The 24,950-nt window shown below is 37.1% G+C and overlaps 1 protein-coding gene across 3 annotated transcripts in view; it reads left to right on the top strand.

Annotated features, from left to right (window-relative positions):
• The window catches only part of KLHL5 (kelch like family member 5), a 75,031-nt gene extending 51,785 nt beyond the window's left edge, over nucleotides 1-23,246 (top strand). For all 3 annotated transcript variants that reach the window (XM_060012689.1, XM_060012693.1, XM_060012692.1), the window contains 6 exons: nucleotides 2,478-2,664; nucleotides 5,022-5,246; nucleotides 9,482-9,644; nucleotides 15,200-15,412; nucleotides 16,936-17,107; nucleotides 21,894-23,246. In XM_060012689.1, coding sequence (XP_059868672.1) covers nucleotides 2,478-2,664; nucleotides 5,022-5,246; nucleotides 9,482-9,644; nucleotides 15,200-15,412; nucleotides 16,936-17,107; nucleotides 21,894-21,950 — 1,017 coding nt within the window. In that variant the 3' untranslated portion in view covers nucleotides 21,951-23,246. The remainder of the gene's footprint in view (nucleotides 1-2,477; nucleotides 2,665-5,021; nucleotides 5,247-9,481; nucleotides 9,645-15,199; nucleotides 15,413-16,935; nucleotides 17,108-21,893) is intronic.
• The last annotated feature ends 1,704 nt before the right edge of the window (nucleotides 23,247-24,950 follow it).

Genomic DNA, 24,950 nt, shown 5'->3' with positions numbered 1-24,950 from the left:
TGTTTTATGATAATGGTTGCGCAACTTGGTAAATTTACTGAAAATCATTGAATTGTATACTTGAAATGGTGAATTATAAAATATATAAAGTATACCTTATATTATCAAATACAATCCTACAGTGTATCAAAAGGATAACACACTATGACCAGGAAGGTCTTTTTCTAGGAATACAAGAATGGTTGAGTATTAGGAAATCTGTCAAGGTAATTATATCAGTAACTTCAAGGAGAAAAAGCCATATAGTCATATTAATAGATGTATAAAAGATACTGGAAAAAATTAGCAACCATTCTTAATTTTAAAACTCTAAAGTAAAATAGGGAGAGAAGAAAACAACCTATCTATAATAAAGATGGATTACTAAATGCTATAGTAACTATTATCTGAAATAGTGAAACACTAAAAACATATCAATTGAAACCAGAAAAATGGATACTCTATATCACCGTAATTATTTAACATTGCTTTGAAGGTTTTAGCAACTACAATAATAAAATAAAAATGAAATAATTGGCATACATATTAGAAAAAGATGTAACTATCCCTGTTTGGTGATTATTATGATTATATGCCTAATAGCTAGAGTTTGATAAGGGAATGTGGTAAAGTTGTAGGTTATGATACAAGTATACAATGACAAAAGATATGTAAAGTGGAAATTCAAAAATCTATTTCCAATAGCAATAAAAATAATTTTTAAAATATATTTAATATATTATTTAATACATTTAATATAAAATGAACATATTTAATTTAAAAAGGCATAATAATACCTATATAAAGAAAGCTATAAACAGTGGAAAGGCATCTTGAACAAAAAGACTTAGCATCATAAAAATGTAAACTCTCCCAAAATTAATAAATTGAATGCAGTTCATATTAGAATGCCAACAGGATCAAGATGGCAAAGGGGAATTAGATAAATCTGTCTTAAGTTTATATGGAAAGTAAAGACTCAAAAATAGTCAAGGGCTTCCCTGGTGGCGCAGTGGTTGAGAGTCCGCCTGCCGATGCAGGGGACACGGGTTCGTACCCCGGTCCGGGAAGATCCCACATGCCGCGGAGCAGCTGAGCCTGTGAGCCATGGCCGCTGAACCTGCGCGTCTGGAACCTGTGCTCTGCAACGGGAGAGGCCACAACAGTGAGAGGCCTGCGTACTGCAAAAAAAAAAAATAGCCAAGAAAACTGTGAAAATGAATAGTGAGGGTAGATTTATATCATATAAGCAGGAAATGCCATAAAGTTGCTGTAATAAAATATAGTATTAGAAAAGGAATAGACAGATTAGAGGATTAAAGAGCAGATCTCATATATCCTGAGACTATTTATGACCAAGGTTCAATTCAGTTGGAAATGGAGGGAATTATTTAGTAAGTGGTGCCAGTACAGAACTAGCTATTCATTTGGAAGAAAAAATATTTCTCAACTCATCTTCTGTTTAAAAATTAATTTCATATGGCTCAATATCCTAAATGAAAGAAATAAGGCAATAAAGGGGCAGGGAGGGGGATGGAGAACCAAGTACAAAAAGAAAAAAAATAATTTTTTAAAAGGCAGGGAATGACCATATTTATGCATTTACATAAAATTACATAGGTAAAAAAATAGGATTCAGTGAAGTACAAGGAATTTTAATTCATTTAGAATAAATCACCATTTGGAGTTCTTTGCTGCTCAAAAAAATTGGCAAGTTTTGTTTTTGCTGTTGGTTGCTGGTTGAACATTCTTTAGAGAGGTCAGATAAATGCAGTCTAATTAGTCAACTCCTACTTATTATTCTTCAGTTAAAACTATTTCTAACTTAAAGAGTAAAATGATTTATTTCAGACAATCTGGAAAATATAGAAACATACAAAGAAAGATTATTTAAAACACCAGTTTCCCCACTACCCAGAGATAAGCACTATTAAGATTTTAAAGCATACCACTTCTCCTCAGTTTCTGTTTTTCAATGAAATGTAAATTTTGTAAATGTTGAATATTTTAGTTAAAAATAGATGTCCAGACTTGGATTTTTTTTAACTTTTCACTTTATCTTATTTTTTAATTTTTTAAATTAATTTATTTTAATTTTTTTGGCTGTATTAGGTCTTAGTTGCGGCACACAGGATCTTCATTGAGGCATGCAGGATCTTTCCTTGTGGTGCACAGGCTTCTCTCTAGTTGTGTCGCGTGGGCTCCAGGGTACGTGGGCTCTGTAGTTTGCGGCATGCAGGCTCTCTAGTTGAGGCTCACGCAAGCTCAGTAGTTGTGGCACGTGGGCTTAGTTGCCCCACGGCATATGGGATCTTAGTTCCCTGACCAGGAATTGAACCCACGTTCCCTACATTGGAAGGAAGATTCTTTACCACTGGACCACCAGGAAAGTCCCTTGGATTTTTTTTTTTAATGAGATCATTTCCATTTGTGAACTAGTTTATTCTTTCAACCCTACTATTTTCTTGGTCATTCAATACACATACTATTTCTTCTAGTTCCTAGCAGACATGGAAAATAATGCACTTTTTCGAGATGATATACAATGTCAGAAACTAATTATGGAAGCAATGAAGTATCACCTACTACCAGAGAGACGGCCCATGTTACAGAGTCCTCGGACAAAACCTAGGAAGTCAACTGTTGGTACATTATTTGCAGTTGGAGGAATGGATTCAACAAAAGGTATTAAATAATCTTTTATTGGAAGGAATGGAAAAATGAATATTTTAAAAATTTTTATTGAAGTATAGTTGATTTACAGTGTTATGTTAGTTTCAGGTATACAGCAGAGCGATTCATCTATACATATACATATATCCACTCTTTTTATAGATTCTTTTCCCATATAGAGAAAAGAGTATTACTCATTACAGAGTATTGAGTAGAGTTCCCTGTGCTATACAGTAGGTCCTTACTAGTTATCTATTTTATATATAGTAGTGTGTATATATCAATCCCAATCTCCCAATTTATCCCTCTCCCCTTTTCACCCTGTTAACCATAAGATTGTTTTCTACATCTGTAACTCTATTTCTGTTTTGTAAGTAAGTTCATTTGTACCATTTTTGAAGATTCCACATATAAGTGGTGTCATACAATATTTGTCTTTCTCTGTCTGACTTACTTTACTCAGTATGACAATCTCTAGGTCCATCCATGTTGCTGCAGATGGCATTATTTCGTTCTTTTTTATGGCTGAGTAGTATTCCGTTGTATATATGTACCACATCATCTTTTTTTTTTTTTTTTTTTTTTGCGGTACATGGGCCTCTCACTGTTTTGGCCTATCCCGTTGCGGAGCACAGGCTCTGGAAGCATAGGCTCAGCGGCCACGGCTCACGGGCCCAGCCACTCCACAGCATGTGGGATCTTCCTAGACCGGGGCACGAACCCGTGTCCCCCACATCAGCAGGTGGACTCTCAACCACTGTGCCACCAGGGAAGCCTGCGGTGGCTTCTCTTGTTGCGGAGCATGGGCTCTAGGCACACAGGCTTCAGTAGTTGCAGTACACAGGCTCAGTAGTTGTGTCTCATGGGCTCTAGAGTGCAGGCTCTGTAATTGTGGCACACGGACTTAGTTGCTCCACGGCATGTGGGATCTTCCCAGACCAGGGCTCGAACCCATGTCCCCTGCATTGGCAGGCGGATTCTTAACGACTGCGCCACCACGGAAGTCCTCAAAAATGTTTTTGAACAGCTACTGTATACAGTGGAGTCTATTATATGCCACTGAGAATGCAAAGATGGAAAGAGACTTGGTATTTATTACAAATAACTTAAAATTTTTGTAAAGTAAATAAAAAATAATAAAACTCAAATATATAAGAAAAATATTTTATATATATGCATATATTTACACACACACATATATATATAAACCTTCAAAGGTTTCTTGCCATATATGTATATGGCAAAACTATAAATTTTAGGAGATATCAATAGCGTCTGTGCTCTGGTGACCTAATTGTAGCAAATACTTTAGAATAAATGTTTGTCTTGATTGTAATTTTGTAAGAATAGCACTGATAGCATGTTGTATTAGAAGCTTAGAAGACAGAAGTAAAGTAGATACTAATGGAACTCTTCATACCTGGGGGTTGGGTGTTTGTTTGTTTTAGAGGAGTGGGTCTTTTTTTTTCTTAATTCCACTATTCTTACCTCATAAAGAGAACAGAAGAGTTCCTCGGCTCTTCTAATTCTTGAAAAAAATGTAGACACTGTCCAGCAGTTATTCCCTAAACTTTCTACTCTCACAGCTCCCAAAGCACTTGATGTACACTTATGCTCTTGTCTTTCCTGGTTGCAGTGGAGTGTGTATCCTCTCCCTCCTCCTATCAAAGCCCCTCCCCTGTGCCCTGATACTGCCCTTTCCTGCCTCTTCAGGAACCTCCCACCATTAATGAGGATCCCTTCAACTCCTGTATTTTCAGCTTCCTTCCCCACAACTCGATCCTTCCCATTGACTCAAGTTTTTCTACTTTTAAAAGCAAAACAAAACGAAACCTCCCTCCACTGAGTAATTCTTATCTCTCTCTTCCTTTTTGTAGCCAGACTTCTTAGAGGAATCGTCTATGCTCACTGTCTCCATTTCCTCACCTCTCAATCATGTCTCAACTGCTCAAACAAGGGACCCTGCCTAAAGTCATCAGTGACCTCCATGCAGCTAAATCCAGTCATACTTTTTAGTCTTCATCTTACTTGATACTCTCAGCAGCTATACACTTTTTTACTTTGGTTTCCATGGTGCTAAACTACCCTGCTTTCCTCCCACTTCTGGCTGTTGCTACTCAGCCCCCTTTTACAGATAATCCTTTCTCATTTGACCTCTTAGTACCAGAGCCAGGTGTACTCTGGTACTAGAGAATAGTAGGAGATGAGGACAGAGATACAAGCAAGGATGAGCTCATGCAGGGGCTTATTGTAATTTATTAAATGTATTACTGTCACTGCTAATAATATACTTTTATATGTCTAATTTCATAAAACACTCAAGCACGGTGAGCTTTTTATTTGCCTAACTTCTATCTATCACTATTAAGGAGCAACAAGCATTGAAAAATATGATCTCCGTACAAATATGTGGACTCCTGTAGCCAATATGAATGGGAGGAGGCTGCAGTTCGGCGTTGCGGTGTTAGATGACAAACTGTATGTGGTTGGAGGAAGAGATGGACTGAAGACTTTGAATACTGTAGAATGCTACAACCCCAAAACAAAAACTTGGAGTGTGATGCCTCCTATGTCTACACATAGGCATGGCCTTGGTAAGCATAACTGCAGATTCATTCATAAGGCCATACCCTAGGCTTGCATGGCATTTTCACATTCTTTACCAGGCAGAAGAGCAGTGTGGCAGCTGCTGGGCCAACAGCAGTCACCAAGCATTCCTGCACATGCTCCCTGTCATCTGAGAAGCAGAAGCAGAGAAAACAAGCCTGTACATAAATGTATATTGTGCAACCAGCACAAGTGAAAACATGAATATTTAAGAATTGTGGTGTACCACGATGGAGTGACAAGCCACCTTTTGACATGTGGGTTCTATGTTGACAATTAGTGTTATCTAACCTAATTGAAATGCATACTTATTTAAAAACCTTTAGCATTATTGGTTTTCATCTATATCCCTTAGTTTTTAAGCAGAAATGAGTACAACGCAGAAAAATTTTGAGGTGACACAGAGAATGTAATGATAGAGGCTTTTTTTCTTTAATTCAATAATCCACTGAGCAGATATTGATTAGTGTGTGCTATATGCCATGCTCTGTGTTCTGTAGGTATACAAAGATTGCAATGTATGTGTATCGTCCAGATTTTGCTGCACAACAAGCCACTTCAAAACATGGAGGCTTAAACCAAGAACCATTTATTTAGCTCATGGATCTGTGTATCAGCTGGGCAGTTCTTCTGGTCTGGACTGTCTTAGAAGATTTCTGCTGGGTTTTCTCACGAATCTAGGTTGGGCAGGCAGGCTGGTTGGCTGGTTGATCTAGAATGGCCTCACTCACGTGGGTACTGGTAGACAGGCTGTCAGCCTGGGCAGCAGAGGCAACTGGGCCATATGATGCTAATCATTCAGGCTAGACCAGGCTTCTGCAAATGGTGGCAGTCACAGGGTTTCAAAAGCAGGAAGAGAAGGCATGCTCCAATGCACAAACACTTTTCAAGCTTCTGCTTGCCTCATGTTTGCTAACATCCCATTGGCCAAAACAAGTCACATGGCCAAGCCCAGATTCAAAGGATAGAGAAATAGACTCCTCCTCTTGATGGGAGGACCTACAAGAATCACATTGAAAATAAGCATGTATTCTGGGAAAGGAAGAATATGTGACCTTATCGTCAATTTATCACAATTTGGAAAATGTTTAAAATAGTTGCAATAAAGAATTTGATAGGTTATCATAAAAGATGAGTTAAAAGATGAATGAGTAGCAGTGAAAGGATAGTTGAGTTTGGATAGCATAGGTTTCTACTATACTCAATTTATTAATACTGAGCACCACAGTAGAGGTTGCCCAAAAGGCCAATGAAAAATATCTAGGCATGAAGATTGGTATGGTAGTGGATACAGCAAAAAATCAAAGAGACAAGGGTTTCTACTAGTTGCATTTAGGTGTCAGTGAAAGATGATCTTAAATTCCAAGTTAGGTAAGTGAGTAAAACCAGACAGTTGGGGCTAAGGTACTGAGAGAAGAGCTTAAAATTAACTATATGAAATTTAACAAAGAAAACCATAACACATTACTCTTGAGTCCATAAAATCAACTATTACGTAGGCACAGAACAGGAAGATATATCTTAAAAGCAACATGAACATGACTTACAAATTTGTGTTGACCATAAAATCCAGGGTCAAAAGTGTGATTCAATTGCAAACTTTCCCCTACTATGGGGAAAAGAAAATCAATTCTAACTTAAGATAAATCTTATAGATACAGTATTACATAGAATGAGAATGCCCATGATCCAGCTATGTCTTGTGCAGATGTGATTGTGCATGGAATACTATCATTAGTTCTAGGTACCATACAAAAGACTTTATTGAACTGCAGCAAGTTCAGAGGAGAATGATCATATCACGCAAAGTGTCTTCTTTAAACCTTTATTTCCATTTTTGTTTCATTCAAAACAGCTTTGTTGTAACTATTTACCTTGTAATATTATTTACCTTATAATAAATAATGTTTTAAATTGAACTTATAAAAGAAATCTTTAAGTAAATTTTAAATTAATTATACTCACACACATATATATAATTGAATATGTATTATATATAATTGGAGATAGATTAGATAGATAGATAGATAGATCTCCTATAGCCAGTACTGGCAGAACACAAATGAGTGGAATGATACGTTGGTTTTGATCATACATGAGTGGTGACTATGTCATCTGGCCATGATTTCACAAAAGTAAATGTCTTCGTATCACAGTATTTGTGTTTTGGCCTTCAGGTGATACATATTTATATCTCACCTGACTATGGTCATATCATACCTCTTCTCAAAACCCTCTGCTGGCTTTCCATCTCATTTAGAATAAAATCCAAAATCCTTAGAGTAGTCCCGACCGCCATGTGATTTGACTCCACCCTTCCTCTCATCTCCTACGCTGTCCCCCTTACTCACCCTCCACAGCCAACTGGGCTCCTTGCTGTATGTACCACAGACGCACTAAGCATGCCTCAGGACTTTTGTACATACTGTTCTCTTTATCTCACCTTCTTCTCCCCCAGATACATTCATGTCTGGTTTCCTAACTTCATTCACATTTTTGTTCAAATGTCACTTTATCTGAGAGGTCTCCCTTGATCCTCTCTACTCTTTTACTTTGCTCCTTTTTTTTTTTTTTTTTTTGCGGTACGCAGGCCTCTCACTGCTGTGGCCTCTCCCGCTGCGGAGCACAGGCTCCGGACGCGCAGGCTTAGCGGCCATGGCTCACGGGCCCAGCCGCACCGCGGCATGTGGGATCCTCCCGGACTGGGGCACGAACCCGCATCCCCTGCATCGGCAGGCGGACTCTAAAACACTGCACCACCAGGGAAGCCCTAAATTTTTTTTTAAGATATATTTATTTATTTATTTTTGTCTGTTGGGTCTTTGTTGCTGCACGAGGGCTTTCTCTAGTCGTGGCAAGCGGAGGCTACTCTTCGTTGCGGTGAGCGGGCTTCCCATTACGGTGGCTTCTCCTGTTGCGGAGCACGGGCTCTAGGCGCTCGGACTTCGGTTGTTGCCGCACACGGGCTCAGTAGTTGTGGCACGCGGGCTCTAGAGCGCAGGCTCAGTAGTTGTGGCTCACGGGCTTAATTGCTCCTTGGCATGTGGGATCTTCCCAGACCAGGAATCGAACCCGTGACCCCTGCATTCGCAGGCGGATTCTTATCCACTGTGCCACCAGGTAAGTCCCACTACTTTTTTTTCTCGTTAGCACTTATCAATGCCTGAAATATACTTTGTATCTGTTTCCTAACTAAAATGTTAGGTCGAGGCTTCCCTGGTGGCGCAGTGGTTAAGAATCTGCCTGCCAATGTAGGGGATACGGGTTCAAGCCCTGGCCCAGGAAGAACCCACATGCCACGGAACAACTAGGCCTGTGTGCCACAACTGCTGAGCCTGTGCTCTGCAGCAAGAGAGGCCACCACAGTGAGAGGCCCGCGCACTGCAATGAGGAGTGGCCCCCGCTCTCCGCAACTAGAGAAAGCCTGCATGCAGCAACGAAGACCCAAAGCAGCCAAAAATAAATAAATAAATGATTAAAATAAAATAAAATATTAGGTCCATCAGGGCAGAGGCCTTATCTATTACGTTCTACTAAGTGCCTGACACTTAGTAGAAACTCAATAGCTATTTGTTGAATAAATGAAATTTGGCTTGGTTCCCTCGCGATGAAACACGCCAATAGATTGTGGTATCTAATCTACAGCAAAATCTTATGAATTTGAATTAAAGGGAGAAAAGAATAAAATTGCTGTTTTCTAATATATTATAAATCCAAATTATTGAAAAATGTTTTAAGTATGGCAATGTGTGCATCTTGTATTTTTTTAAAATACCTTTCCCCTGTTGGACCTCAAAATACTGCCTCTTAAACTTTTTTTTTTTTTTTTTTTCGCGGTACGCGGGCCTCTCGCTGCAGTGGCCTCTCCCGTTGCGGAGCACAGGCTCCGGACGCGAAGGCTCAGCGGCGTGGCTCATGGACCCAGCCGCTCCGCGGCATGTGGGATCTTCCCGGACCAGGGCACAAACCCGTGTCCCCTAAATCGGCAGTCAGACTCTCAACCACTGCGCCACCAGGGAAGGCCTGCCTCTAAAACTTTTAAGAGCTACAGTGCTATTGCTTCCCCTCACCCACCCACCTATCTACCAAGAAGAGCTATAAGAAAGCCAGATATCTTTATCATCAATTTTTGCCTAGTTAAATTTGCATGTTAAAGGTTCATTGTACTTACATTTCAGTTAAAAGATTTTTAAGTCATTGCTTCTTTCCTGTCTCCTTGTAGGTGTGGCTGTATTGGAAGGCCCTATGTATGCAGTAGGAGGGCATGATGGTTGGAGCTATCTGAATACAGTGGAAAGATGGGACCCTCAGGCTCGCCAGTGGAATTTTGTTGCCACTATGTCCACTCCCAGAAGCACAGTAGGTGTGGCAGTACTAAGCGGAAAGTAAGGAAATATTTAAGGTTCCACTTAAAACACAATAAATTAAATGTATTAAGCTATATCTTGTCCAACTTAAAGATATATAGAAATCATGAGAGAAATAACTCTGAGTGATGTAAACAACCTTTTTAAATAGTCTCTTTTTATAATAGCTCTAAATATAAATAGCTCAACATTGTTAGTCTTTTATTCTAATGTGCAGATACTATAAATTTCTAGTTATCATTTTGAGTGAATAAATTTTATATGAATATTCAATGTCGTCAAAATCTGGTGGTTCATATAGCTTTAAAAGTATATGGTCTTTTAAAAGTTGTATGGTCTCTCTCATGTTTCCCTAAATAATTCTTTCCATTTCTTCTACTGATTTTTCCTTACTTTTACTTCCTTCTTATCTTGGTAAACTGCTGAAAACTAGAATGCATTTAGAAAGAGGTGCTTTCTTGCTTCGTATCTGCTCTAAATAGAGTAAACAAATTTGGATAGAGCCACCACTCAAATACTAAATACATAGTATCTTTTTCAGGCCTTTCTTCCATAAAATGAAGCCCTTATGGTTATTAAATAAAAGTTGTTTGTTGCATACCTTTACTCACTTAAAATGTTTTATCATCATTTCCAGGAAGAGGAAAGAACCAAGGTTAAAACATAGAGACTTAAAATTATTTGTTGGATTGTTACTGATTATCAAAAAAATGAGAAAATGTTAGTAATATTTTTATATTTTATGACCTAAGGTCTTGTTTCCTCAGGACCTGTTAGTTGCATCCTTTTTTTTGTTAATTTTTAGCACGATTACAAGTAATAAGATATAGAAATAGAAACCCATTTTTTAAATATATCTGATCTCAATACACCTCCCCTCATTTGTTTTAGCTAAAGAAATGGCTTCAAATTTTATCACTACATTTCTCTCCTAGTTCTTTGGTAGAAGAGTCAGCCACCAAAGAGTATAGAAAGTGATAAAAAAGAAATTACTAGTTCTGGCTAGAAATATTTATTTCTAATAGAAGACATAAGAATAACTGCCTTCTCTAAAACCTGATTTCCAAACCTACAGTATCCTGGACTTCTAGGCATAGAGGTATCTTACTTTCTTACCTTTTCTTGCTCTCTAATGAGAAATAAATATTTCTGTATTTAACCTACCTGAAGCACAATTTGTTGAGTATAATTCTGAGAGTACCTAATAATATCAGAAGCTAAGGACTTCTTATCTACTAAGTAGTAAGACAGTTGATTTTGAAAGTATCGTATATCTACGTTGTGATTTTAACTGGTCTATTGGGGTAGACTGGTCACTTTGTCCCTAACCTTAACTCTCTTCCTTTCATTCTTCATTTTAGAGACTCACCTAATGTTCTGCCTAAAACACAAATAGGACCATGTCACTTTCCTACTTAAAACCTTTCAGTAGCTTATCTGACCAAGCCTCCTTTTTGATCTTGCCTCTGTCCACCTCTCTAGCCTCTTCTCTCTCCTCTACTCATGCATAATACACTCCAGCAAAACTAATCCATTTGTGAAAAATACATTTTGTTTCACATTCCTATTGTCTGTTAACCGAGACCATCTTTCTTAGAATATTGTTTCCCCCACTTTCCTTCCTGGCAAACTCAGCATCCTTGAAACTTGCTTAAAAATCACCTCCAGGAAACCTCCAATCCCCACTCTCATCTCTTCATTCCCCCTGCACTGATTGTCCATTCCATGCTCAGCAATTTTACTGTATATAATTTGTATATAATTGTATTGCAGCATGTACCACTCTATTATTGTAGTTATTGACTGGTCCATCTCCTATAGCAGATCATGGTCTTGAATGACCTGATCTGACTTCTTGTTTCTTACACCTAGCACAGTATCCAGCACATAAAGCTGAAGTGTGCAACCTTAGTGAAGAATATCCTGGTACCAGTTATATGCAGGAGTGCTTTAATCACCCCAAGAAGAGGATGTGTTAATCCATCAACCACCATTTTTCTAAGCTTGCACTAAAATAAAGTAGCAATGTTTTAAAATATTTTGTTAGTTTCCATTTTGGGGTACAAATCCAGAACCTGGAAAAAATAGAAATTATGTTGTTAATATTTTAAATATGCAGTTGATTGAAAAAATTAATTATGTATCTTCTCTCTACCAGTCCTTTGTGATTTAAAACAAATCATTTCTCTGTGCCTCAATTTTTTTAATTTATAAAATGAAAAGCCCAGTTAAATACTGTTTTTGTTATTTTAAATTATTTTACAATGCTTCCTGATGCAAAATATAGTTCGTTTCTTTAGGGAAGAACTGTTTTAATGTCTTATGAGTTACCCTCTGTATCTTAAAATTTTGAAAGTGTTAAAATTTTTATTTCTGCCATGTTTGACAGAAAGAAACTTTGTCTAAACTTCCAGTTGCTCAGGCTACTTTTAAGCCATTGGCTGGCAAATACTTTTGGCAATAGAATCTTTCTTTCAAGTGAAATCTTACAAAAACCTCGATACTTAAGGCAAATGGAGGTTCAAGTTTATAATAAGCTTATTTTAAATTTATTATAAGTTTGAGTTTATAATACTTACTGTAAAAATCAATGTAGAAGCATAAGTCTGTTTTAAAGAACACAGATTATTTCTGTTTTGTTTTGGTTGTCCAGTATGAAGAAAATCCTGATTCGCAGATAAGAAGCTGAAATTGGTAATAGTTATTTTAACTACTAGAGCAATTTAATTGGAATCACAGGAAATTCTTCAGTTAAATTGCTCAAGTAGTTTGAAAGTAGTAGACACTTTTTTCTCAGCTGAATCTCAAACAATATCTACCAACCACTTGTATTCTTGATCATAATTTTAGAAGTCAGGTGAGACCTAAATCTTATTTTTAAATATGTAGTACAATACTATTGCAATTTGACATAATATTTCTCTTTTTATTGTAATAGATATTGTCATGGGGAAGAAAGATGAGTTCTGAATTTTGCATGACGTTTAATTGAGCCAGGTGATATTTTTGAAAATTAAAACTACTTTTTAATCTTTAATTTTAAATGAACCATTTTGGGGGTCCCCTAACATCCTCCACAGAGTCCTGGTCTTAGAATACAGTTTGAAAACCATTGCGTGAGATATGATTCTTCAGAAAGTGTTACAATACATTTTAGCCCTTAATATTATCTCAGTATGAATGTTGTTTGTACATTTAACATCTCCTAAAATACCGTTTTCTAAAAGAATGCAAATAGAGACAGAATTTACTTTTCCCCTTTAACACATACCATGTTTACCATGTGCCAGGCAATATTCAAAGTACTTTAAATTTGATCACCAATAATCCTGTGAGGCAGGGCTTCTAGATTTTATGGATGATGAAGTTCAGGCAGACGGAGATTAAATAACTTGTCCACAGTCACAGCTAGTAAGTGATAAGTGGAAGAACCAGGATTCAAACCCAGAGAGTCTGGCTCCAGAGTACATGCTCTAAATCACTGTACTACACCACTTTTCACAAGAAGACCCATGAGTTCACTGTGAAGAGGGTAGGGTGCTGGAAGCCTATGATACTATATATGTGTGTGTACATATATTTTTACTTATTGACATTTTCTAGTTGATTCCTTCTAATATTCTATGATCCATATTTAGGTAATTATTCTTCCAAGTATTAGTTAAAGATGAGGACAGCTTAATATTAAGAACAGTAGCACAAAAAATAGTTTTTAACATAAAATTTTTAACAGATTAAAGTTTCAAATAAATTTCAAATTCCATACTATTAATATATTTTAAGTTTAGAACAAGACACTGCTACAAACATGCTTTGCTGTTTAAAATATGGTTGTCTTATTATTTAAGAACCAGTTTGAGTGGCATAGGTACTTTAAATTATGAATTAAAATTATGAAATCTGTCTTTAAAATATGTATATTTATCCAAATATAAATACTTAGAGTTTTAATGGGCAGAAATTTGATATAGTTCAAATATTATTTCTCAAGAATTAAAAATAGCTAAATATTAACTAAGGCATCCATAAATTCAAAATGTGTGGGCTTTTGAACAGCAGTGAACTGAATTTATTATTTTTTTAAATGATAGAAAAAATATCTACAAAGAGCTTCCTATGTGAATAGTAAGTGTAAGAAGATTTTGTGCTTAATAAAGAATATTCAAATGTTTAAATATTTAAAATATTTTATATATATTTTAAGTTCAGAGTAAAAAGACTTTTAAATTAATGCAGTATATTGATTGATAATAAATTGGTTTACTAGGCAATGTTTAGGACGTTAACATACCAATAAATATAAATATGGTACGTTAACGTCCTAAACGTTGCCTAGTAAATCAATATATTTGAATCTGTAGTTTTATTCTCATATTTCACTATTACAAGTACATACCAGATGACTCTTGACTGTCCAACTGCTCATTAATATAACTATTGTCCTGGTTCTGCTTCTTCCTGGGTGACTATGTACAAGTCTCTTAATCTCCATGAACCCCAGTTTCTTCACCTGTGCAACAGGGATACAAATGGTTTGTCATAGCATCATTATAATGATTAAATTAATACATGTAAAGTGCCTCGCCTGTGGTAGGTGCTCAGAGAAGGTTAGTTTCTTTCATTTATCACCAAGTCCTATCTTAGCTATTTAAGAAATGTCATGGTATATTTATACACAATATTTTATCTATTTTAAGACATACTTTAACATCTCTAAAATTGTGACGCATTTTACACTCAATGATAACTTGTCAAACAGATGGCAGCTGTGAAAATGTTGTCATTGTTTTCATGTGAGTTTGTTTTCTTTTTTATATATATATGTGCCATTTAATTGGTAGCACATCTTTCTCTTTTTTATAAATGTATTTATTTATCTTTGGCTGAATTGGGTCTTCGTTGCTGCACGCGGGCTTTCTCTAGTTGCGGCTACTGGGGGCTACTCTTTGTTGCAGTGCTTGGACTTCTCATTGCAGTGGCTTCTTTTGTTGCAGAGCATGGGCTCTAGGCACGTGGGCTTCAGTAGTTGTGGCACACGGGCTCAGTAGCTCTGGCTCGTGGGCTGTAGAGCACAGGCTCAGTAGTTGTGGCACACCAGCTTAGTTGCTCCGCGGCATGTGAGATCTTCCTGGAAGGGATCAAATCCATATCCCCTGCATTGGCAGGCAGATTCTTAACCACTGAGCCCCCAGGGAAGTCCCATCTTCTTTCTTAATGGCACATAAATTGACAGTATTTCTTTTTTTTTTTTTTTTTTTTGCGGTACGCGGGCTTCTCACTGTTGTGGCCTCTCCCGTTGCGGAGCACAGGCTCCGGACGCGCAGGCTCAGCGGCCATGGCTCACGGGCCCAGCCGCTCCGCAGCATGTGGGATCTTCCCAGACCGGGGCACGAACCCGTGTCCCCTGCATCGGCAGGCGGACTCTCAACCACTGCGCCACCAGGGAAGCCCGACAGTATTTCTTATCGTTGATAGGCACCTTGAATTCAATGAAATACCATAAGAATAACCTCTGTCTTATGCATAATAATAGCACCATCTCTTATTTATCATCCCATTTGTTGTTTTTACAGACTTTATGCAGTTGGTGGTCGTGATGGCAGTTCTTGTCTCAAGTCAGTAGAATGTTTTGACCCTCATACTAATAAATGGACACTCTGTGCACAAATGTCAAAAAGGAGGGGGGGAGTAGGAGTCACTACCTGGAATGGATTGCTGTATGCCATCGGAGGCCATGACGCACCTGCATCCAACCTGACTTCCAGACTCTCAGACTGTGTGGAGAGGTAATTTCCTGTGAAGGAAAACTAGGAATAAAAAATCAAACCTAAGCCTCTGACACTTCCACACGAATTGGTAACTCTTTATTGAGCATCCACAATGTGCAAGGTAGTTCCTTAGGAGCTCTGTAAACACTGGGTGGTCTGCTCAGGCCATCTCTCAGTCTGTCACCAAGAGCCTACTCAGTCTTCTCTCAATCTGACCTTAGAATTGATTATACAGTTTATTAATTGAATCATATGACAAACATTTATTGTGTACCTACTTTGTACTGGACATTGTACCTAATAAGAAAAGGGGTTTGACAAATTTCACAGAGAATTAATTACGGGCTGGAGGCCAAATAAGCAAAAAGGAGAGGGACATTCCTGACATATTTTGATATAAAATGAAGTAGTATGAAATACTAAAAGAAAATAAAGGGCTAGTAAGGCTTGAAATCTTGATCAAGTCATCCTTGTTCAAAACTCAAATACGAGCCTAGGTAAAGAGCCCGATGTCAGTGGAAGCTCTGGACAGTGGCTTAGGCTCCCATCTGCTATGGTCAGTGGAATGGGGAGAATTGAAGGGCTTTAGGAGGTAGAGTCAATAGGAGTGTGTATGAACACTCCAAAGCAGGAAGGAATATGTTTCATTCAGAAAACTGGAAGTTGGCCACTGTCATTGGAGAACAAAGAATGATGGAGAGAGTGGCAGAAAAGGAGTGGGGGGACATTGGGGCAGATCATGCAGAGTCTTGATGCCTTATTAAAAACTTTGGATTTTAAAGAGCAATGGGAAGTTAATGAATGTGTGTGTATATATTATTCAATAAATTATAAATGACTAGAAGAAGAATAAAAAGTGAAATGAAGGTTTGTTGATGACAACAAGTGCTTTCTATGAAATAATAAGCAGAGTTGGTTGGTGTTTTTTGAGAGAGCATGATAGTTACACCTGCATTTCACCTGTATTGGGGAGAAAATAATTCAGACTATGCTTGTTACATGTTATAATCCAGGAAAGGGATATAGAAGTCTTTATATACTTGGCCCCATAAATTACAGGCCCACTACAGGACCGCACCCAGTGAAAAATTGTTTATTGATACAAGTATTGGAAGCAGTATAAGTCATCTTAGCATGATGTATCTGCTCTCAGATAGACAATTTGGGGCAGTTCTAATTAACATACTTCATAAAAGGAACAAGAAGCTCCAAAAATGGACAGTTAGCAATGATTGAGGCTGTAAGTCATCTTACATAGAGCTTCATGAATTGATTTCCTCAGATTTTCAGTAGGCAACCTGAAACCTTAAAGCAGTTTTCAACATTTACATTAGCTCTTTTGACTAGTTTAAGTGTTACGCATCTGCAAAATAGCTCTATTATGTTGTAAGTTAAAAGTTTTCAGGAAAATATTGATATTTTTCTCTAAAATATGTTCAAATGTATTTTATATAGCAGATGATAAGATTAAAGGACAAAACTATTTTTATGTAAAGTATTGTGAGAACAATATCAGCTCCAGTTCTAAAATTTTCTTTCAGATATGATCCTAAAACGGATATGTGGACTGCAGTGGCATCTATGAGCATCAGCAGAGATGCCGTGGGAGTCTGTTTACTTGGTGATAAATTATATGCTGTCGGAGGGTATGATGGACAGACTTACCTTAATACAGTGGAGGCTTATGATCCCCAGACAAATGAGTGGACCCAGGTATGACATTTCATTTTTCATTATTACACTTACTCTGTTTTTGTTACAAACAATTGTTTTTTTGTTTTTTGCGGTACGTGGGCCTCTCACTGTTGTGGCCTCTCCCATTGCGGAGCACAGGCTCCGGACGCGCAGGCCCAGCAGCCATGGCTCACGGGCCCAGCCGCTCCGCGGCACGTGGGATCCTCCCGGACCGGGGCACAAACCCGCGTCCCCTGCATCGGCAGGCGGACTCCCAACCACTGTGCCACCAGGGAAGCCCAACAATTGTTTTGGTAAAACAAATCCTCTCAATTATGTCCAATATCAAAATATATGGCATAAACATGATAAAGTCACCTTTTAACTAAATATAAGAAAACAGAGGGAATGTTTAATTTTATAGTATAGTTAAAATCCAAAATTACCTTTAAAATATAAGTTAATACTCAAAGAAATTCTTATTAGTTGGTTATTATTATTATTATTAGCTGCCACCATTTACTTGCTGAGAATTGATGAGATGTTCTAGCATAGATAGAGCTGATAGGACCACAAGAGGGCTGTAATAAAGGGAGGGAGATTGTGGAAAATTAAAAACAAAGATAGTAGTCAGGAACAAATGAACCACTTACCCATACATGAGCAATAATTTTTAAATACTCAAGCCACAGATATTTGGGAGCAGATCAAATGTCTGGTTATAACCTAGTAAAGATGGCAATCCTAAGTCACATTAACAAGTAAGAAACCTGACCTGACAAACTTAACAGAAAAAATTCCCTCTTTGTCTGTTTCTGAGAGGGCCTAGTACTTCTAAGAATGATCTTTTGAGATCTTTGTTTCCATCATCACCCAGAACAGAACCAGGAATTTTCTGCCTCTGGCATCCAATTCAGTATGTGGTACATAAAAGGCACTCAGATGTTTAATTGAGCCAAGGTTTTCCTACATACAAGGAGCAGTGGTAAGTACTGTCAAGAAAACAATACCTATGAGAATCCCTGCTGTCACAGAGCTTAACTACTTAGGTAGGTGAGATCTGCTCATGTAAAGGGAGGATCCACAGTATTGAGCAGTTGGTATGAAGTGTCCCATGGTATAGGCAGTGAGTGGCCTAGGAAATCAAAGAGAAGAGAGAAAATGGCTGTTGAGAGGGCTTCGGTAAGGAAGAAGTGGGATTTACTCTAAGCCTTAATGAATTGATCCAATTCAAAAAGATAGAAGGAAGGGGCTTCCCTGGTGGTCTAATGGTTAAGACTCCTTGTTTGCACTGCTGGGGGCGAGGGTTCTCTCCCTAGTCAGGGAACTAAGATCCCACATGCCGCACAGCGTGGCCAAAAAATAAAAGGTAGGAGGAAAAAGGAAATTGTGTGAGAAAACATGAAAGAAATGTCACTAAAGCAGAAATATGCAGGCTCTATTAAGGAAGTGTGGTGGGTTATAAGGCTCCATGCTTGAGAAGAGTAGGAGTTCTTATTGGAGAGGAAGGTTGGGGTCGGGATGGAGGTCCGCAATGGTCAATCTAAAGAGTTTGGTAATGAGAAACCAGTGGAGACTTTTAACCAAGAGAGCAATGCAGTAATAGAAAGTCCACATGTCAGCAGGTGGGGACAGGGTAAGTTGGGTTAGGGGCAGGGTAAGTGAAGCCTGGGTGAAAGGAAAACATTTATAAAGTTATAAACTTCAGTTATAAGGCTTGAGGTGTTAAATATACAGATGGATCCAAGAGATATTACCAAGTCCTGTTTATTTTTAATTTATACACTTACTAGGTTGTATAGAGAGGTGCAGCTTCTGAAGGAAACAGCAGAAGAATGATTAGAGAGTGTCTTAGTAGATAATGAAATAGAGCATTAAAAGAAAGGTGGGGGGGGGGGGCTTTCCTGGCAGTCCAGTGGTTAAGATTCTGCGCTCCCAACGCAGGGAGCACAGGTTCAATCCCTGGTGGAGGAACTAAGATCCCACATGCTGCATAGCGCAGCCAAAAAAAATAAATAAAATGTTTAAAAAAAAAAAAAAAGGAGAGGGGAATTTCAACAGCGTAAGGAAGAATGAAGAAGATTTGTCATTCATGAAGTTGTCAGGACCTTTGAGAATATGATAGAATCAGAAACCACCACGCAGTGTAAAAAGTAAAAAGAAGAGTAAAAGTAAATGTGGGAGCTAGAGGGGCATACAATTTTAAAATGATGATGATAGAAAGTTAATACTTACTTACTGAGTACATTTTATGTTCCCGACTCTGGTCTAAGTACTTTACATTAAAGAATCTTCCCAACAACACTATAAGGAAAGTACTATTATTTCCTCACTATGTTGGATGAAGGAGTCTGAGACAGAGAGGTTAAATAGCTGACCCAGCGTCACACAGCAGATGAATGGTGGAGTTAGAATTTGAGCCTAGGATCTTTTTCACAATAGAGATGAAGACGAGAGTTGAACAGGATTCCAGATGCTAGAAGGAGAAAGCAAAATTGAAGGGCACTTTTCTGAAAGAAGGACAGGAACAGAATTGAGAGCAAAGGCAGGTCCTCCTTAGACTGGAGGAAAGATCTTATCCTCCAAAGCTGGAGGGAAAAATGAGAATATCAGTGTAGAAAGATACAAAGTGTTTTCAAGTGAAGAGAAGGATAGAAAAAGAGACTTAGATTGTTATGACCTTGATCTTGTTTCTTAAGTAAGTGAGATCACTTGGTGAAGGCGAGAAGGCATAATTTGAGAGCTTGAGTTAGAGCTACGGGATTTCATAGAAATTATGAGATTACCTACCATCAGCCTCCTACCGTGGCAGAAGTAATTGTGAATGATAACCAAGGAATCCAAGAAGAGATAGAAGGATCTCTTTTCCTGAGGTGTATTTTATTTAAGCCCTTAGGCCAGTTATAAGGAAACCTATTAGCCAGTATTTCAGACTTGCTGTTACAGATAATTAATACCTTATGCTGAATCACCCTGTATCAAAATTAATAATCTGTGACCACATAGCTCTTTGGTTTACATGCCATCTCCATTACTTTTCTTTAAATTTTTTTTATTGAAGTACAGTCAATGTACAATATTATAAGTTACAGGTATACAATATAGTGATTCACGATTTTAAGGGTTATGCTCCATTTATAGATATTATAAAATATTGACTATATTCCCTGTGTTGTACAATATATCTTTGTAGCTTATTTTACACATAATAGTTTGTACTTCTTAATCCCCTAGCCCTATTTTGCCCCTCCCCCTTCCCTCCCCCCACTGGTAACCAATAATTTGTTCTCTATATCTGTGAGTCTGTTTCTTTTTTGTTATATTTGCTAGTTTGTTGTATTTTTTAGATTCTACATATAAGTGATTTTAAAGCTCCTATATGTGAATTTACAACCATAGTATCTGAAAAATAAATGTTTTCCATTCAATGTTTCTACAAATGGACAAGAGGACATTTATTTGTACAGGGAATGAAATGTGATTACTAAGTCTTAAGCCATCACCCACCCCACTACCAGCCTTGACCCAAAGCAGGAGGTGACTGCATTGTATTTAATAAATTCTCTAAGCTAAACTTTCTAGCTGGTTGTCGTGACAACATCAGCTATTCACAATGTAGAGACTTAGTGTCTTGAGTGTTTTGAGAAAAGCTGCTGATTACAGACGTTTTGATTTAAATGACGTAGAGGTTACTTCTAGAATATTGTAAGTAGATATGCTTTTAAAATAGGTTATTTGTTCAAAAAGATATAACAGTGATCAAAACAACTGATTCAGATGGAGAACAACCAAGAATTCTCTTAAAATTGAAGTCAGATGTATTCTTAAAATCCACTCATTGGTCTGGGGAGGAGGAGTCAAAATGACTAGAAAGTCACTTTGATATCATGTATTTGACAAAAATACTTTATGACATACACCCACATACATAAGTACAAAACAAACTTTCTTAGTACTTTATATTAGTCACCCCTTCCCAAATGCTAGTGTCTTAATTAATTCTCTTAGCTCAAATGCATAGATTTTACTGGGCTCCAAGTAGTCCTTCTTTTAAAACTATCCTTGTCCACACTTACCTCCGCTATGAATTGCCCAGTGTCTAGAGTACTTTAAAAAAAAAAAAAAAAAAAGACAAGAAGTGAAAGATTTAAGAATTGTTCCTAATGCATAAGTCAAGATTATACTTTTCCCGTAGTACCTCATACTTCTATCTCACTGTCATGGAGTTTATTCACCAGGTTTGTTTCCACTCCTAAGGAGTTCAATCGGTAGTATTTATTATTTATTCACTCTGGTAAAAAACAGTAGAATGGGTTTAGACCCTTCAGCCACGCTGAGAAGGTCATCAGTGAATGTGAAGTTAGTGGTTCCTCTGGAGTCGACAGACCCAGGGCATGTGGTATATTCTGTGTACTCTCTCTGAGATAGCACTTCTGTTGCATGGCCTCTCAGGATAATACTTGGTACTTTCTCCATATTAATCACAAAGCTACTCTAAGTGTTCAGCATTTCCTCACATCCATATTGTGAATCATGTTGGCCAAAATAGTGTTTCATGTAGAACAATTCCTGTGCTATCTTTAAAAGTCACCTTTAAAGAGAAATAAATACTACATAATTATGTTATATACCCAGAACAATTTAGTCTATGAAGCTTTGGCTTCAGGAGGAAGAGTCTTGTTTAAGACCTGGGCCAGCTTAGGGTGCAGGCAGCAGCTCTTTGCCAACAAGTACGAACTATTTCAGTATTTCACCGACTGGTGTGGTATTATCAACGTTTTTACCCACAAACCCAACACGTGTCTTTTTTTTGTTTGTTTTTTAGGTTGCTCCACTGTGCCTAGGAAGAGCTGGGGCTTGCGTTGTGACTGTAAAGTTATAACTTAGTGCTTTGTTTTCTAAATGAAGATATTCGCTTCCTTTATGAATTTAGTATAATTGTTCTACTATCAATGGATACGTTTTTAGTAAATTTGCAAGGCCACATTCCAGAGCACGAAGTGCCTGGTCTCTAAGGGAAGATGTTAAAACAAGGAAGAACCAGGATTAAATACTTTTATTTCTTAGCAAATCAAAACTGCAGCTGGTGGATTGTGAACGTATGTTCCTGATATAAAATATGAGGACAAATGCACTGCTCCTGACACAACCCAGTGTTAACTGGGAATTTCATTTCTTTTAATAATCAAGCACATTTTGCTCATATTTTCCACATTTCTTTTCTTACAGTGCAAATACCCCAGATAAAACTTCTAATGTTTTGCTATGTAACTTTATCATACATGAATTATGGTAATTTTTATTCATTTGTTTACTTAACTACAACCACTGTCTTAATGATATTACTAAAGACTATGCATTTAGCTGTTTTCAGAAATAGCTGCATTATATATGCTTCGCTTGTGGATATATTTCTAAAATCGGCTTAGTCCAATGAATAAATGAAAATATTAAAGAGTTAGAACAACAAAGACCAAATAAAAACTTGATATGACCTTTGGGATCTATTTAAATGTTCATTCCATCTAGATTCACCAAGAACTCCATGTTATTGATATTCTTAAATTAGAATTGAAACATGGTGTTTTGCATTAAATTTAAGATATGCAAATTTTGTGGAGAAAATAAATGTTATATACCCTCTAATGTTCTTTCACCTAATTAGCATTTAATCGTGTGAATTTGCTTTCTTTTATATCGTTAAAAATGTTTTGATTTTGTCTTTTTATACTGACAGAACTGTTTGGATATTCTTATGTTCTCAGATCTCTATTTGCCTCCCCTGCCTTGTTTGCTATCTTTTGCCAGAGTTAGGTAATCCTTTGTGCTTCTTTGTAATCAAACAGTTTGGGGGGAAGGGGCTTATTCAATGTTTGAAAAATAAGTTTAAAGTGTTTATTACCCAAAGTTTTGTACATTTGTAAACTCTTAATTACACATGTGAATGTTAATATTCTCAGTGAATTATTTATTGTTTGCAAAAATGCACTGGGCAATAACATTTTATGATAAATCCTTTAAGGTATAAGTCATTAACTTATATCTTAATATAAAATGAGTATAAACTAAATTCCCACCTTTTGAAAGTCCATATTGTGGTTAATGTGTTTTTACATTTTATATCAGGGTAGCCTTTATTTTAGTTGCTTCCTTTAAAAATTAAAAGAAACTTTTTTTTAGCTGATTTTGAATGCTTGTGAAATGTTTCTACACAGGAAACCAAGAAACTTAGTACGTCTATGCATAAAACAAATTCCATGGGCATTTTACTGGTGTGACCACTAAGAAAATAGCAGTGATAGTGACATACATTAATATTTCATATACTCATTATAGTGTGGATATGAATTCAGTTACTTTCCTGACAAGGAGGGATCAGTGGTAGAGTATATTTATGTATTTAGGGTAAGGGAGAGAAGAAGAGGAAAAGCTATAAGAAACAAAGCAAAAATTTCAAAAGCAGAAATGTGTCAGTACATCATCCCTTCTTGTGGAGGCTTAGACCTGTGATTTGGAAGGAAAGTACTTACACTTGTGATCATTTCTCATCTCCACTCATCATCCACTCTCTTGTTCCCTGTGCCCGCAATGGAGTCAGACTCACCTTAAAGTAAAGGAACTGATTCTTTTCTCTGAGGATCTTCCTTTCCTTTATGGGATTCATAGAACAGTCCCTTTGATTTTTTATTCCACTGAAGGGGCCTGTCTAATGCAGTTTTGTCATCAGCAGGCTCTGCTCTTCTGGGTACTAGTGAAGAAAACTATTTCTTTTCTAGTGACAGAGCATTCACCAAAGCATTCATTCTTCTCCTAGTCTGGGATCTTATAAATCTAGAGGAAAATATGGTCCTTCCTTGTGTGCATCATCTAACATTGCTATCTTGACTTTTACTGTTAGCTTCTGCACTGAGATGTCTAGCTGCTCTTAATTTTAACCCCAATTAATGACCACCTTATGAAAAATAATAATATTTCTTATAATTATTGAATGTTTATTATGAACTAGGAACCAAGTTTTTGCATGTATTAATGCACTTAATCTTCACAGCAACCTTATGAGGTATGTTCTGTTATTATTCTCCTTTTTACAGATGAGGAACCCGGGTCAGGAAGAGTTTAACCCCAAGATTCTATATGGCAAATAAGTGGCAGAGCAGGGATTCAAACACAGGCAGAGGCTCAGGAGTCCATTCTGTCATCACTCCTGTTTCTAGGTAGAAAAAGAAGTTTCCTTTTATGTGAGAAATCATTTACTTTAACAAAAAGAAACGTGAAGAAGGCTTATGCTTTTTAGAAGTGAAATTTATCAGTCACACTCTTATCAGAAGATTTTTGTTTCTTACTATTGGGGAAATTTTGTTTAATTCTCTTATGGAATTTTATATACATTTTGCTTTAGAAGACTAAATGCAAGAAAACATACATTTCAGGTTTTATAAATATTAGATAAATTGCATGGTATTTTGGATGGCTGAACCATAAACAAATTTATTCATCAAAAATAAGCTTTATTGCCAACAAAATAGATAACCTAGATGAAATGGACAAATTTCTAGGAACACACAAATCACCAAAACTGACTCAAGAAGAAGTAAAAAGTCTAAACACATCTATAACAAAGAGATTGAATCAATAATCAAAAACCCCTCAACAAAGAAAGTACAGAACCAGAATTTAGTAGAAATCGCTGGTGAAGTCTACCAAACATTAAAAGAAGAATTAACACGAATTCTTCTTAAACTCTTACAAAAAAATAGATAAGGAGTTAACACTTCCTAATTCCTTCTATAAGACCAGCATTACCTTGATACCTAAGCCAGACAAAGACAGATTATATACCATGACAAACTAAGATTTATTGCAAGAATATGGGGATGATTCA

The sequence above is a fragment of the Delphinus delphis genome, chromosome 5 (genome assembly GCF_949987515.2).
Source record: "Delphinus delphis chromosome 5, mDelDel1.2, whole genome shotgun sequence".
Taxonomy (NCBI): Eukaryota; Metazoa; Chordata; class Mammalia; order Artiodactyla; family Delphinidae; genus Delphinus; species Delphinus delphis.
This window is presented reverse-complemented; position numbering and strand designations above follow the sequence as displayed.